Source organism: Podarcis vaucheri (assembly GCF_965113315.1).
Source record: "Podarcis vaucheri genome assembly, chromosome: 4".
NCBI classification, from domain to species: Eukaryota; Metazoa; Chordata; class Lepidosauria; order Squamata; family Lacertidae; genus Podarcis; species Podarcis vaucheri.
The window spans coordinates 35,251,519-35,267,457 of NC_138762.1; the positions used below are offsets into that span (position 1 = coordinate 35,251,519).

General features: G+C 41.5%; 1 protein-coding gene and 1 long non-coding RNA gene across 4 annotated transcripts in view; one reads left to right on the forward strand and one right to left on the reverse strand.

Moving 5' to 3' along the window:
• Positions 1-15,939, reverse strand: part of LOC309531495 — an 80,811-nt gene that overhangs the window by 61,548 nt on the left and 3,324 nt on the right. The window lies entirely within an intron of this gene.
• The window catches only part of NME7 (NME/NM23 family member 7), a 79,103-nt gene that overhangs the window by 13,474 nt on the left and 49,690 nt on the right, over positions 1-15,939 (forward strand). For 2 of the 3 annotated variants that reach the window (XM_082221030.1, XM_082221031.1), the window contains exons 2-6: positions 5,070-5,177; positions 9,157-9,323; positions 10,614-10,724; positions 12,020-12,070; positions 14,280-14,487. In XM_082221030.1, the coding sequence (XP_082077156.1) occupies positions 5,070-5,177; positions 9,157-9,323; positions 10,614-10,724; positions 12,020-12,070; positions 14,280-14,487 (645 nt within the window). Of the gene's footprint in view, positions 1-5,069; positions 5,178-7,087; positions 7,187-9,156; positions 9,324-10,613; positions 10,725-12,019; positions 12,071-14,279; positions 14,488-15,939 lie in introns of those variants that run through there. The other variant, XM_082221032.1, reaches the window with a different exon arrangement.

Sequence of the window (15,939 nt, forward strand, 5' to 3'; positions counted from 1 at the left end):
CCATTCTCTTGGATTGCTGGGGCCTTTGAATGCATGCTATGAGAGTTCTCCAGAGTACTTTTGGATCAAGCAGCTTGCTTCCAACCCAAATTATGGTAGATGCCACATTGGATACTGAGTCTTGAGCCGAGCTGTTTGTCCTGTTGTATGAGGAAAGTTTCAGCTGTTAACACCTAAGTATGTGAACAAAACAGTTGGGGCTAATGTCCATCATGGTTGTATACTGGAGGAGATAATTCAGTTGGTTACTGCTAATTATCAAAACATATTTGAGGGGGAGGAGTAATACATACCTCCTTAAAAGTAGCAATTGTAAGACCACTGCTGAAAACTCTTGGTCCCCTTGTGCTGGAATATTGTACCCCTGCTTTTCTTTTGCCCAGTTTGTGTGGTCCTATGGCTGGTGGCTTATTGGCTAAAAGCAGTGACTTATGAAATGGGTTGTCTAATGTGCATTCATGTCCTGCTTGCCCCCTTCCCATAGGAATCTTGCTTGCCACTGTGAGAGCACGATGCTGGATGGGCTTTTGGTCTGATCCATGAGGGCTCTTCTTATGTAAATCTATTTCAAGCCAGTTTCAAGCCAAGGTTTGGGTTAAAGGCTGCCATTTTCCCCTTGATGGTTTACCTGCACTGTTGGTCCTCATGGATCTCTCTGTGGCTTTGAGACTATTTGCTTTGGTATCCTTCTGGATCACCTGCATACATTATTAGTGAAGGTACTGTTTTACTGTAGTAGCAGTCAGAAGATGGTGCTGGAAGATAATTGGTCTTCCCTGTGGAAACTTTCCTTTACAGTTCAGTTCTGCCAGGCTCCTCCTTGTTTTCCATGCTTCTTAACCTCTGCATGAACTGCTGTGAAAGATCATTTGAGGAAAGGTATCATCCGTTTTATTGTATGCCACTTTGAGTGCAATTTTAATGCAGAAAAGTGGGATATAAATAAGTAATAATTAAGGGAATTAAAATCTGCCAGAGAGATGTTGCTTCAGGTGGTACTGCCATCTGAAGTATCTGTAAATAGAGCTTTTGTGGCACTGGTATACTGTGTTGTGAAGTGTTCTGCTGAGGGAAATTCACTATTCCATTGTGATCTTTATGGATCCTTTAAAAATGTCTTTTTTAAAAATTCTGCCAGACTTTTTGAGAAGCAGGATTGGCTCTGGTTTAACAGGAGATGAATTGCTGCCAGCATTTTGTGTACTTTGTATTACAGATGAATGTTTAATGATGTTTTATGATTACTTTATTGTAAGCTCCTTTGAGGATCTTTATGGCTCAAAAGCAATCTTAATCTAAATCATAATCTAAATATGATGATATTGAGCCAGTCAGTTTACTTTTCCCTTTTAAAGCAACATTTAAGCTGTAATCCTATACTTGTATACCTGGGCGTAAGCCCCATTAAACTTAGTGGAAGTTTCTTCTGAGTAAACCTGACCTCGATGTGTCAGACGTGGGAAAGGCTGTGTGCATGTGCTTCCCAAGGAGCTGAAGCTCTGCTCTTAACCAGGATGTTTGGTTTTCTTTTCCACCTTCTTTCTTTTCTTTACTCACCTAGCCTCTTTTATAGAAACAAGCAATTTACCATTAGCATATATTTAAATGAATTGATATGCACAGTGGTTTTCCTGCTCCTCTGGGTGAGGCAGTGACCTTAAATAGGAGTTGCTAAACAACCAAGTTTACTTACTTCTCTTTGCAGCTTTACAGGAGGTATAAGAATTATGCTTCTTATGTGCAATTGGTCATATGTAGTGTAAATAAAATTTACACACACACAAAAAAACATTAAACCAAGGTCAGTGTGAAGGTAAATAATGTGGCTAGGTAATTACTTTAGTGTTTCTCTATTGGTATTTGATGTTCAGGGTCATTTGAGGAGTTTGGCTTCTTCCTTTCTATTACTGAAGTTAATGATGATTTCTTCTCAAAAGTTTATGCCTTTCCTTGTCTTGGGAATGATTCCATAATGGGAAAACGACTCTGGCAATGCTGTCTACTTTACTTTCTGTATTTTGAATCAATTCATCTTGACTAATTACAATATTTACAAAGCCCTCTTTAACAAAAATATAGGGTACATCTACTTTTTCAAGAAGTAGTAGCCTTCCTGGGGTGGGAATATATAATGTAAAACCTTTAAATCCTCAAATAGCACGTAAGTAGCATAAAAGAAATGGGGGAGGGGACCTTTGGCAGAATGACAGGTGAGTGATTGGCGTCTGCGGAAATTGCCATTAGAATAGAGCGTTGACAAGGGCAACAAAAGCTTCTCAGGTTGCTGCTGTGCCTCAGCCTGAGTTGGATAAACAGCAGTAAGGGCAAGGAAGAAGAATTTTCCATCCTCTTTCATGTAGGATTCTGCAGTCTGGGGTGATAATGATGACTTGTTGCCTCTTTTTCAGTACAGGCAAAGTATGGAAGCAGATTCTGAGCTAGGGAAAGCAGGCTGAGTCACAAAGGGGGTTGCATTGTTTTCTTCTGCTCCACTGGGAAATGAATAGCACAGAACTGCTTCTTTGAATGCCATCAGCTCTTATGGAATGCTGGTGGTTTAAATGGCAGGTTTTGACTAATCTCCATTTATAGATGGGGAGAAGGTCAAGGTTTGCAAATCAGGGTTGTTGGGAGTATTTCCACCTTGATTGCTGGGAATGGCTGGGCAGGGGAGTGCCAAGGATTTAAACAAAATAACCCTAATCTTCCTGTATGGCTGGGAATGTTCTACAAGATGACAGTCCTCTCTAAGCAAAGAGTGGTTTCTGGGACCTGGGCTGCAAGGCTGGGTGTGTGTGTGTGTGTGTGTGTGTGTGTGTGTGTGTGAGTGAGCAAAGAGGAGAGAGGGAGAGAAAGAGAGAGAGAGAGAGAGAGAGAGAAAGGAAAGAAAGAATCATTGTACTTTGAACTTGGGCAGAGAGAGAAGAGAGAAAATAATTTATCTGTCATTAGCTACGCCAAGGTACACCCTTGAAAATGTCTGCATAAGAACCTTAGAAGAGCCCTCCTCGATGAGAATGAGCTCCCATGTATAGCCCAGTCTTCTGTTCTCACAGTAGCCAACCAAGGGTGAAGCCAACAAACAGGACATAAGCACAATAAGACTCTCCCATTCATGATCTCCAGCAACTGGTATTCAGGGACATATATGGTAGCATATAGCTATCATGACTGCTAGCCATTTATAGGCTTTTCCCTGATGAATTTATGTAATCTCCTTTTAAAGTCATCCAAGTTGTTGGACAGCATCACACCTTGTGGAAGCAAATCCCATGGTTTTAATGATGCACTGCATAAAGTAGTAAGATCAAGAATTCCTTTCTGGCAGTCTGGTGCAAAATTAGGTGTGCTTTTATCTCCATTATAGCCTGTAAGAGAGCACATCCCAGCTTCTGCCAACCTAGCAGTTCAAAAGCATACCTGTGCAAGTAGATAAATAGTACGACTGCGATGGGAAGGTAAACGGCATTTCCGTGCACTCTGACACTCGTCACGGTCCTCCGTGCACCAGTAGCAGTTCAGGCGTGCTGGCCACATGACCCTGCCTGTGGGCAAACCTGCAGTGAGATGAGCACTGCATCCCATAGTTGCCTTTGCCTGGACTTAACCGTCTGGAGATCCTTTACCTTTTTACCTTTTTTATATTACAAAGTCCCCATAAGTCTCCAGGGGCCTCTCCCTTCATAGGAAACTAAACTTTGGAACTTCTTGCTGCTTGGGGAAGTGGGAAACACTTATGCCAAATGTTCTGTTCTTAGACACTTGAACCAGTCCCTACCCTTGCTCCCATTCTTCTCTTCCTTTATCAGATCCAGTCTTTGTTCTTTGTGTTTCCCCATATGCTGCATGCCCTCCTGACAAACAGCCATGTCACCATCAAGTGTACAGAACCCACCACTATTGGCTTGAGATATGTGTTTAAACAATGACAATAATTCACATTTGACTGCAGAGGTTGGTAGTGTTTACTTTTAGGGTTTGGTCAGGGAGAGTGTATTTCATCTCAGATTCCGGAGTACGACTTCCTGAAAAAAGTCAGTACTGTAGTGCTAAAATATAGCTGAATGTAGATATGAAATCTGCCTGGGACATATACCCTGGATAGATTAAAAAGCATACTGGGAAAGGGGATTGGAGGGGCTGCTATTCGCAAGAGAAATCATGATATCCATCTGCACATAAAAATCTCCCGATGTGCTTTTGCCCATTTTACCTACTGAGGTTGTCTTTTCTGCATAGTGCTATATTGTGCAGTGCAGTGTGGGCGAGGGTTGCTGCAGAGAAGTAGACGTGCTGTAATGTGACACATAATTTTCATGGCTAGCCCTGTCCATATTAAAGATCATGGCCCAGGTAGGAACTTGATGGGAAAAATGGGAAGGACTAAAGCTGCTATTGTGAGGCCTCTTCCCCTGGCAGATGTCTGTGGGTGAGGTGGTGTCACCTCAGTAAGAGTCATTGGCTTATGTTTAAAACAGCTTAAGGCAGAATGTAATGGTAATAGTAGTCATACTTCGCATTTAGATAACTCTTTTCAAGTATTCAAATTCTTTATGTACAGTGGTACCTTGGGTTACATGTGCTTCAGGTTACATACACTTCAGGTTACAGACTCCGTTAACCCAGAAATAGTGCTTCAGGTTAAGAACTTTGCTTCAGGATGAGAACAGAAATCGTGCTCCGGCGGCGCGGCGGCAGCAGGAGGCCCCATTAGCTAAAGTGGTGCTTCAGGTTAAGAACAGTTTCAGGTTAAGAATGGACCGCCGGAACGAATTAAGTACTTAACCTGAGGTACCACTGTACTTTTATCTCTCAGTAATAACTAGAATGGCCCTGCAAAGTCAACAGTAGTTGTAGTCTCCATATTGCAGTCTCCATATTGTTACTTTTGGGAAACCTCGGCATCTGAATGATGTGTTGCTCCGGCCTAGCAATGTTGTTGCTATGTGCTGTGCCTCAGATGTATTTGCTGCAGATCAACCTTTTATTTGGATGAAGTGCATTTTCCTGAATTGTCTTTCATGTGATTACTACTAAATTCCTCCATTCCTCTTTTCCCTTTCTTTCAGAGCCAGGATGAAAGATACGCTTTCATTGCAGAGTGGTATGATACAAATGCTTCACTTTTTCGACGCTATGAGCTTCTGTATTACCCAAAAGATGGATCAGTGGAGATGGTAAGACTTGTTGTTGTTGTTATTTGAATTTCTATACCACCCTATACCCGGAGGTCTCAGGGCGGTTATAAGACAACCTTGCAGATTGCATTGGTTGAGAGCAAAATAGGCTACCCTTGGCATTATTGGTTTGATCTTATGTGAAGCCAAAAACACAAGAATTGCTATTCTCTCTTAGCCGCTAAATTGTCCTAGAAGAAAAAAAAGCTTTTTTTAGGGCCTCCTGATGATACTATAAAACATCTTGGTGGTGGTGGTGATAAAGGTTATTGTCAAACTAGGACTACTTGAACAGTCTTGCTTGAGATTCATTCATCCACTGAGTACATGGAAGACTTATTTTGAGCGCCAGCCATGGAGGCATGAACCTATGATTCTGCTGCCTTTCCCAGGCTTCCTGTATGCATAGCTATTTACCAAGGGGATGGTGAAAGCTTTGTCATGAACTGGCTCATATAAAGCAGGGTTTCTCTTAATTGAAGACACATGGCGCCACTGCCTCACTGAAGCTAAGCAGGTCAGGATCTGGTCAGTGCCTGGACAGGAGACAACCTGGGAACTACATGCATGCTGCCTTGAGTTCAGTGATGGAAAGAAGGTGATATATGAATTTAAACTATCAAGCCAATATATGGTTTCCAAGGTTTGTCTAGCTTCACCTTATTGGCCTCTGCTTTAAGAGTAAAACTCCATTTTGGAAAGCTGAGAAGCAGCCATTTCTTGTTGGACGTGTGTTAGAGTTTAATTTGCTGTGTTTAAATTCTGTTCTGATACACAGTATATGGATTCTGCCCACCTGTGTACCCTCCTGTTTTTCATATTTTAAATGCTAGTGAGTATGTTACTGGGGATTGTATATAATGTCATTCATCAGATGCCCAGATCTAATTGGCTCAGGGACATAAAGGTCTTGTTACCAAGACCTGGTGGTTGCACAGAAGACAGAGATTGTGGCTGATCATGTGGAGTCCTACCCATGTGATTCAAAGAGAGGATGGAGTTACCTTTCTTTTGTGCTCTTATATTCTCTTCTGCATTCTGTTTCAGTGAAATTGCCAATTACTGCAATTGTTCCTGGTGTCAGAAGAAATAAGATATAGTGTACTAATAATAGAAGAATCTAAATCAGGGAAAGAATGGCTGCATTTTATGCCAATAAAAATTATTTCTTTGGTTGGTAAGAGGGCATCTTAATTCTGAGCTATCAGAAACCCACTTTCCTCTTTGCAAACAGAAATTGGTTCAGTAATGCATCTACTTATATGGCCATATTTCATTCCCTGAGGAGTGCTTATCTGTACCAAGTTGCTAAAGAAGAAAGCAAGTGATAAAGGCAACTCAATGTAAGACATACTGTCAGTCAGTTTATTACCCTATGTTTACCCCCTCCCCCAAATGTCCTTCTTAGAATTCAATTTCAGATGATTAATGATTTGTAGACCATTAAGATCTGGGACCCATGCACATATCCAACAGCTCCTGTAGACAAGCTGATGTTGAAACTTATTGAGAGTTGGACTGGTTTGGGAGGAAGAAGTTGGGGCGGGGGGATAAAACTAATTAATATTAATAATAAATGGAAGCAGCAACCATCTGAAAAAAGGAGACATTCCAGTGTGCCTGTAGAAACTCATTCATGTGCCTAAATGTGTTCTTCGGTTCTAAGCCAGCCTAGTTCACTTACTCTTAGTTATTAAAGAAAGCAAACAGGGAGAGCAATAAATCTGCAAGCTGTATTTACCAAATCAGATGTTGATTTTGCTTTTGTTTACCCACTTTGCTCTGCACCTGCCTCTTTGTTTTAATCAGATTTATAAATAACTTAAGGTGTACAAAGCATATAAAAACCTCAGAGGAAGGGGAATTGTTTTGTTGTTTTTAATCTTCCAATTTGTCACACTTCTTGGTAGCGATTGAGAAGAAACTGGAGCATTTGCAGTAAATACCAGAAGCTCTGGCAAATATTATGGAACAGAGCCAGGAAGTAATTGGGATCCAGTATTTTGAAGGTACATTGGAGGAAACAATAACTTTATTATTTGACTACAGTGGCAAACCTACTATTGGATTTTGAATGCCAATGAAGCTAGAGTAAAAATAAGTTTTGTGCTCAGTCCTGTTCAGACATTCTGTGTTGAAGCAGTTTGGTTCCCCTGTCTCTCATTCCAAGTGCCTTCAGTTTGGGATGGTTATTGAAAGTATTTGTTTATTTGGAATTATGCTCTTCAGTCAATTTGAGGAATATCCAAAAGGTTACTTTTGAAAGTGATAAATGGTCAGACAACTCAGTATATTCAGTTATTGCTGTAGTACTATATGCAACTGGATGTGCTATTATGTGTTGGAGGGTGATGCTTCAATCCTGTGCACACTAACCTGAGTATAAGCTGTTTTGGACACACTGGTCTTATTCACAGTGGGCTTATTCATACCTTGTGTACAATTATAAATGATGATAATAAATGTGTATTTGTTTATTTGGAATTATGCTCTTCAGTCAATTTGAGGAATATCCAAAAGGTTACTTTTGAAAGTGATAAATGGTCAGACAACTCAGTATATTCAGTTATTGCTGTAGTACTATATGCAACTGGATGTGCTATTATGTGTTGGAGGGTGATGCTTCAATCCTGTGCACACTAACCTGAGTATAAGCTGTTTTGGACACACTGGTCTTATTCACAGTGGGCTTATTCATACCTTGTGTACAATTATAAATGATGATAATAAATGTGTACACTTAGTAAAAATGTAAAGGCATGTATACAATGTGTCTTCCTTTCTGGCTTGGAAAAAGTGACTCCATATAAAGATATTCTTCTCCATATTTGCAAGTAAATATGCTCATCAGTAGGAATTGTTTTGAGGGAAAGCTATGAACAGAATTTGTTTTGCCATTTTTTTTTAAAGTATGGTTAAAACTGCAACCCCATAAACATTTACTTGAGAGTAAGTCCCATTAAGTTAAGATTACCAGATTTTTTTTCAGTTGAATCCAGCGACACTCTTCAACTGCCTACTAAATAGATAGATTTTGTCAGGGGACTGATTTATAAATTCAGGGACTGTCCCCAGGAAATGGGGATGTCTGGTAACCTTACATTAAATTCAGCCGGGCTTACTTTTTAGTACACATGTATATGACTGCACTGTGAAGCAGATCATTTAGTTCAGCTCATGATACCTCTATTTCTTTTGTGCCTCAAACCATTTGGTATAGGTGCATTAGAAAAAAGGATCTCTATAAATGCAGATTGTGAAGTATTGTAGAATCCAGTACTTCAGAATCTTGTTATTTAATTATTATTTTTTATGTATCCCTCTTACTTTCCAAGGAACTCAAGGTGGCTACCAAGTCAGAATACAAAAAAATAAAATTAAATCTAAAACAACTCCCAGTTTAAACCCCATAATAAAAACTAAAAACCAAGAAAGCACAGTAAGTCTAGCACAGCCAAACACCAGGACCTCCCCCTCAACCAGCCATCAGCCAACTAACTTTTTGAAGAGCTATGTCTTTTCTAGCCATGACCTTAGCACCAGTTCCCTTCCTATTGAAAGAATATAATTTGGGGGCCTGACACATTTTGCTAGGCATTCTGCAGGATAGGTATCATCCTAGAGTACGTCCTAGCACTGGTTGCCGTCAGCCTTGCCTTCTGAAGTTGAAGAATCTGAAGCAGTGCCTCAGATGAAGTATGGAGCCTTCAGAAAGAAATGTATGGAAGGAAGTGGCTCTTAAGGTACCCAAGTCCCAGGCTGCTTAGTGCTTTAAAGCCCTAACCCCAAGCAACTTGAATCGAGCACAGAAGCAAACTGGTAGCAGGTGCTAGTTTTGCACGGGCACATAACAGTAGTCAAACTAACTATTAAAAAACAGTATCTGTTTCTCTTTGTGCATGATATTTTTCTTCTTCTTTTTAAAAGCAAAGGTATTTTAGACCTGCATGTAGATTATTCAGTCTCTTTGCCTTACCAGTATGACATGAAGAACCGCTGCCGATTCCTAAATCGCATCAAATATGAAGATCTGCAGTTTAAAGATTTGTTTGTGGGCAACAAAATTACTATCTTCTCACGCCACCTCAATTTGGTTGACTATGGGGATCAATATACTTCCCGCATGTTGGGCAGTCGCAAAGAAAGGTGAGAGGATATCTTCTTTGAACCTCTTATTTTCTACCTTATAAACTTGAGGCTATTGAGATGTCTGCGCTCCTTCATTCTCTGGCTGACCAGGGTGCCTGGACCAGCTGGTAGCCTCCAAGAGAGAAAGGGCAAAGAGAGAGCCTTGCTACAGTGATTGCTTATTAGTTAGGGATGCATCCTCATTTCCTCTCCTCCCTGTGTGCATGACAATAGTGCACAGCCCTCTAGGAGTTTATTGTCCAAATGTCACACTAGTTAAAGCACAACACCCACTCCTCAGCAAACTCTTTCTCTCCGCCCCCTAAGGAGAAAGAGCGTGATGTGCACCCCCTAAATTCTGGTTATATTTCAGTTACCCTTCAATCTCTGGGGAAATAATAAGAACCTTAAGTGCTAGCACTCAAGTGAGATAGCAAGATACTCCCTGGATGTTGATGATTAATTTGTTAATCATCTTCTATATAATCTTCTTAAGGCTATAAACAATAAAAATAGTATATTACCTTAGAGGGTTGTCAAAAGCCAATATCTCCCTCAGCTAAGTGACCCTCCAGCCCACAGTGTGAGAAAGAATATTAACAATGAACGTTACTGTGATGTTGTCACAACCCAAAATTCCTCTCTGCAGCCCCCTCTCTATTCTGTATGGGAATAATAGAACTGCACTACAAAAGAGCAGGAGACAGGGAGACCCTCATTTTCCTGGTGTGAGACACCATGATTACTGCCCCCCAATATTCCAATTTAACAGGCCTCCAGAGGGCAAGGCAGAAAGGGCAGCCATCACCCAAGTGCACATCCTGTTGCCACCATTCTCCCCTTCCCATCCAACTTTTTGTCATATGTGCCACTTGAGAGCCAGCGTGGTGTAGTGGTTAAGAGCGGTGGACGTAATCTGGTGAACCGGGTTCGCTTCCCCGCTCCTCCACATGCAGCTGCTGGGTGACCTTGGGCTAGTCACACTTCTCTGAAGTCTCTCAGCCTCACTCACCTCACAGAGTGTTTGTTGTGGGGGAGGAAGGGAAAGGAGATTGTTAGCCGCTTTGAGTCTCCTTAGGGTAGTGATAAAGCGGGATATCAAGTCCAAACTCTTCTTCCTCTTCTTCTTATTGCACTGGTCAGATATTTGATCCAAAACCTTCAGCTGGTTATATGAAGGATAAAAATGCATATAACAGACATAATAACATATTTTTGAAATGGTATTTGTTTAGTTGGAGATTTACTTAAGCTCATATTTTCACAACTTATTTTGACTTTATTGGTTTCTTTCCCTTCCCTCTCTAGAACCTTGGCTTTATTGAAACCTGATGTAGCACTCAAACTTGGAGATGTCATTGATATGATTATTAGAGCTGGTTTTACAATAACTAAAGCCAAAATGACAAAAGTTTCAAGGTGAGGTTTTAATAATTTGAGATTTTCAAAAATCGGTTAAACTATTGTTTACCTTGAATGGGTGACTGTTGCCAACCTATATCTCCCCATGTTACCTGGTCATGTTCCATTAAAGTGGATCTGTGAATCCAACATGCACAGCATTTTCGTGCTCTGTCCATCCCCTCCACAAACAGCAGCCAGTGAATCAGAGGGGAGATGGGAAAGGCTGAGCACCATTAAGAGATATCACCCACATGCTGTAACTGAATACTAGAGGAAGATGCAGGGAGGAGATTCATGGGATGGCGGCAGCCATGTATTTAAGATACTGTATCCCTTTGGGTCCTAGCCATGATCCAGACAGATGTGGTGAAGTAGATGTGGTCCAGAGAGATGTGGTGCAGCACTCTGTATGCTTCTGCATATGCATCTTGTCATATGGGACGCGGGTGGCGCTGTGGTCTAAACCCAGTGGGCTTGCTGATCAGAAGGTCGGCGGTTCGAATCCCAGCAATGGGGTGAGCTCCCGTTGCTCTATCCCAGCTCCTGCCAACCTAGCAGTTTGAAAGCACGCCAGTGTAAGTAGATAAATAGGTAGCGCTCCAGCGGAAAGGTAAATGGCATTTCCGTGTGCTGCTCTGGTTCACCAGAAGCGGCTTAGTCTTGTTGGCCACATGACCTGGAAGCTGTACACCAGCTCCCTCGGCCAATAAAGCGAGATGAGCTTCGAAACACCAGTCGTCTGCGACTGGACCTAATGGTCAGGGGTCCCTTTACGTGTGTGTGTGTGTGTGTGTGTGTGTGTGTGTACGCCGGACTGAAAGTGATATGAGCGCCGCAACCCCATAGTTGCCTTTGACTGGACTTAGCCATTCAAGTGTCCTTTACCTATCTTGTCAGGGTTCATGCCCCAAACGACCCAGGGCATGCCTGCTCTGTTGGAAGCAGAGTAGTTAGCTCCAAAAGAATGCCTGCTTCCAAAAAAATCCCTCAGACTCAGTAATCTTCATTAGTAAAATATTTACTAATGCAAAAATAAGCTTGGCGGTACAATTCCAGATCCCTGGTGGAGTGTGCAAAGACCCCTGAGTGAAAGCCTGGACTGCTGCTCCCAGCTTGTGGAGGCAGTACTCCGCCTACTACTCAGTCTGACTTGGGATATGGCAGCTTCCTTTGATCCTGTGAGGGTTCAGAGAAACCTGATGGCGCAAGCAGAACTCTGCTTGTGGTTCTGTGGGTGAAGCCATTGCTGATGAATAATTGTTTTTCACAAAAGCATTAATGATGCGTGTTTTTCAACAAATCTTTTGTAGGGCAGAAGCAATAGATTTCTACGCAGATCACCAAGCTAAGCCTTATTACAAGTAAGTTTCAGTTTGCAGGATGTTTTGACTTGTACAATGTGCCCAGTGAAATATGAACAATATGAAATTGACGTTGATTTTTGCTTGATCTTTAGATTTAGATTTATACCAATAAATTGTGGGTAGTATTTTTAGAGGTATATGGGACTGTGGAGGCTTGCAGGGTTGGCTTACCTCCTGGTTTCTCCCCACAATCCTAAAACCGAGCAGAAGCAGCAGCTGCCATATACTGAGTCATGGTCAATGACAGCAATTACAACACCTTACCTTGCTTATTTAACTTGCAAAGCCTTAAATAGTTTGGAATCAGGTTATTTGAAGGATAACATAAGAATTTAGTTTCCAGTGGCTTGCAGGTATGCTGCTAAGACCTATCAGACTGGCAAATACCAGATACCAGACCTTATTTAGTAGTGGCCCCTCATCTATGGAAGTCTCTCTCAAAAGAGGGACCTATAGCCCCATTCATTTAAAAAAATGCACATTTTTTTTAAAAAAAGATGTGTTTCATTCTGCATTTTATTGAGGTGTTGACTGCTGTTTTTTTAAACTGTTGCTGTTTTTAGTTTGGAAAGGCATGGGTTTGTTTGTGTATTAACATTTTCCTTGTGTTGTTAAATAATTTCATAAATCTCCTTAGGAAGGCTTTGCCCTGAAATGCCTCACGTATATTTCTGAAATATAAAGAAATTATTCGGCAATTGGTGCTTTTTCCTCATTACTAGGCAAATGAGAAGGGCTAGTAGCTCAGTGATAGAGTGAATGCTTTTGCACTGCTGTACAGCATATGTTCATGTGTGTGTTCATGTGTGTATTTTGTTAATGGGAGCCACTTTTTATTTTTAATATTTATATTTTATTAAGGTGATTTCAGTTAAAAGAAACAAAGTGATACAGAAAAAGAAGAAGGAAAAGTGAGAGGGAGAAAAACAACAACAACAAAGATACATATAAAAGCAAAAATATGAAAAAAGCAATATACGATATTGAACCCAGTTACCCATGTTTGAGCAGTAACAATGAGTGGAGATTGACAGAGGGAGAGGCTTACCATGCAGCCCAGATAAATTTGGCAAGCCTTATTTGTCCTACAGGCTGCCAGTTCATGAAGAACTAGGAGCCTGGCACTTATGCAACTACTTGATCTGAAATAAAACAATGATAGGATAAGAACTTGGGTATTTAAGGGAGTCTGCTTTCAGCTCCAGTGCAGACTCTCCTAAAAGATTAGACAGAAATTATTCCAGATGTTGTTGCCTGAAGGTAGTAGAACAAACAAGCTAGAACTTTTTGGGAACTTATATGAAATTGTGGTTTTGTTGCAGCTTTGTGTTTAGAAAATGGCTAATTATATGTTGCATTATATCCAACACTGCAAACAGTTCCACTCATACAACAGGACCCCTTCTGTTCCTAATAATAATAATAATAATAATAAAAATAATTAAAAATATTACTAACTTTATTATTAGTATTATTAATTTTATTTATTTATACCCCACCCATCTGGCTGGGTTTTCCCAACAAAAGATTAAAAATACATGAAAACATCAGTCATTAAAAACTTCTCTAAACAGGGCTGCCTTCAGATGTCTTCTAAACGTCAGATAGTTGTTTATTTTTTTGACATCTGATGAGAGGGTGTTCCACTACCAAGAAGGCCCTCTGCGTGGTTCTCTGTAACTTGGCTTCTCGCAGTGAGGAAACCGCCAGAAGGCCCTCAGCGCTGGACCTCAATGTCTGGGCAAAATGATGGGGGTGGAGACACTCCTTCAGGTATACTGGGCCTAGGCCGTTTAGGGCTTTAAAGGTCAGCACCAACACACTGAATTGTGCTTGGAAACGCCCCCTACATTAAGGTTACCAGACGTCCCCGTTTCCTGGGGACGGTGCCCAGATTTACAAATCAGTCCCCTGACAAAATCCATCTTCTTTAGTAGGAAGTTGAAAAGTGTTCCCGGATTCACTGAAAAAAATCTGGTAACTTTACCCTACATGCCCTCCCCCCAAATCTCCTCCAGAGGGTTCCCCAGAGGGTTGAAAAGAGAAATAGGAGGAAGTTCCATTGTGCAAGGAGAGGTCTGTGAGCAGGACAGCAGTGTTGCATACCACCCTTGGGGCTGTTGGTTTGCTTGCATTTAGGGCAGCTGAATCCCGCTTGAATGTCCTGTTCAATGTGAATGCTAACTGTTCTCTTTTCTGCTTGCAGTGAGCTTCTTGAATTTATGACAAGTGGCCCCGTTGTTGCCATGGAGATCTTGGGAGATGATGCTATAAGCCGATGGAAGAATTTACTAGGACCTGCAAATTCTTCTGTGGCCCGTACTGATGCCCCAAATAGCGTTAGGGCATGTTTTGGAACTGATGGCATAAGAAATGTAGCTCATGGTCCAGATTCTTTTGCTTCTGCTGCTAGAGTAAGTCCCCCCTCCCCCAAAATTATATATTTGATAAGGTGAATCTTTCTGCATCTGGATGACTGGGCTTCTACTGGCATATATATTATACAAAAATGAGTTTGGCTACTTCCAATGTTTGTGGTCTGAACTTGGTTCAGCTATATGGCATATAGTACCTATATGGCTTAGCTCATCAGAAAGAAAGAAAATACTCACCCCTGCCTTTTCTCCCCTTACCATGCAGAGGGAAAGGAGACCCTTTCTCAAAACTCTTCTAGAGACCCTGTGCTTGACAATCTCTACAGGATATTTAAAGAAATGTTAGGAAGGGAAAAGGCTTCCTTCCCCACTGCCTGCCTTTATGCTGGAAAGAGGCAGGGGTGGACTTTGGTAATATGGCGCCTTGAGCAAGGACGAACCCCCCTTGCTTATTTTAATGCCCCCATCCCTCTCACCTTCTGTTCTGCGCATGCTCTGAAGTGCACTATGTCATAGTTGCGGCATATTTTGTGCCCCTCGGCTTGGTACCCTGTGTGGAAGAACCACCGGCCCCACCCTAAATCCAGCATTGATGGGCTGGCTGCCATGTACCTTAAATATATGAGGTGACCAGGGTTTTTGTTGTTGTTGTTTAAAAGGAGACTGTGCTGCTTTGTGCCTGTTCCCTTCGCTTCCCAGAAGGACTACAGCAAGGAAATGCAGTACGATACTGTATTGCTCTGAAATTACTCTAGGAAGTGTGGCAGGCAACTGCGTGATGTTTTGCATCACTGAATCTTTGCTAGGTAGTGGCCATAGAGGAAGTTGTGCTGTGTGCGGTGAAATCACCTTCTTTTAAAGAAAATCAGAACAGCCACCAGTGAACTCATAAAGCTGAGCTGAATGGCAGCCCCTCTCCACACCCCAGGCTATTTGGGAGCCTCCTCATTGGTGCAGCATCCCAGACCAGCATCCCTTGTCTGACCCTGACCCTGCTTAAATTAAACAGATGAGAATATTGGAGCTTGGTCCCCCCCCCCCCATCTTGTGGGAGTCAAAGCTGCATGTCGATAAGCAAATACACTAAGGAACAGCTCAGAAGTTTAATGACCTTTTGTTGCGGTGGATTACGAAGCCCATCTGAAAGTTCTCTGCTGGAACTGTGGCTTGACTAAAGGCCAGGCTTCTATATATATCTTTACAAGCCATAAGAAAACAGAATGGACAAAAGAGCACTTTTGAGCTTTGCTCTTCAATACCTGTTTTGCTTTCCATGGAAACACGTTTCTTAAGGCTGTCAGGAGTAGCTAAGAATAGTGTTGCGCACAGTGCCTTAATTACTCACTTATTTGTTCTCTGTGGAATAGCAATTGCTTAGGAACTCTGATATTTTTCTGCCTCCCTTTATTTTTTTGTTAAAATTAGTTATTTTAATGTAGGATGCTGGACAAATAGAAGAATCAACATTTTTATTTGTTATATTACATACAT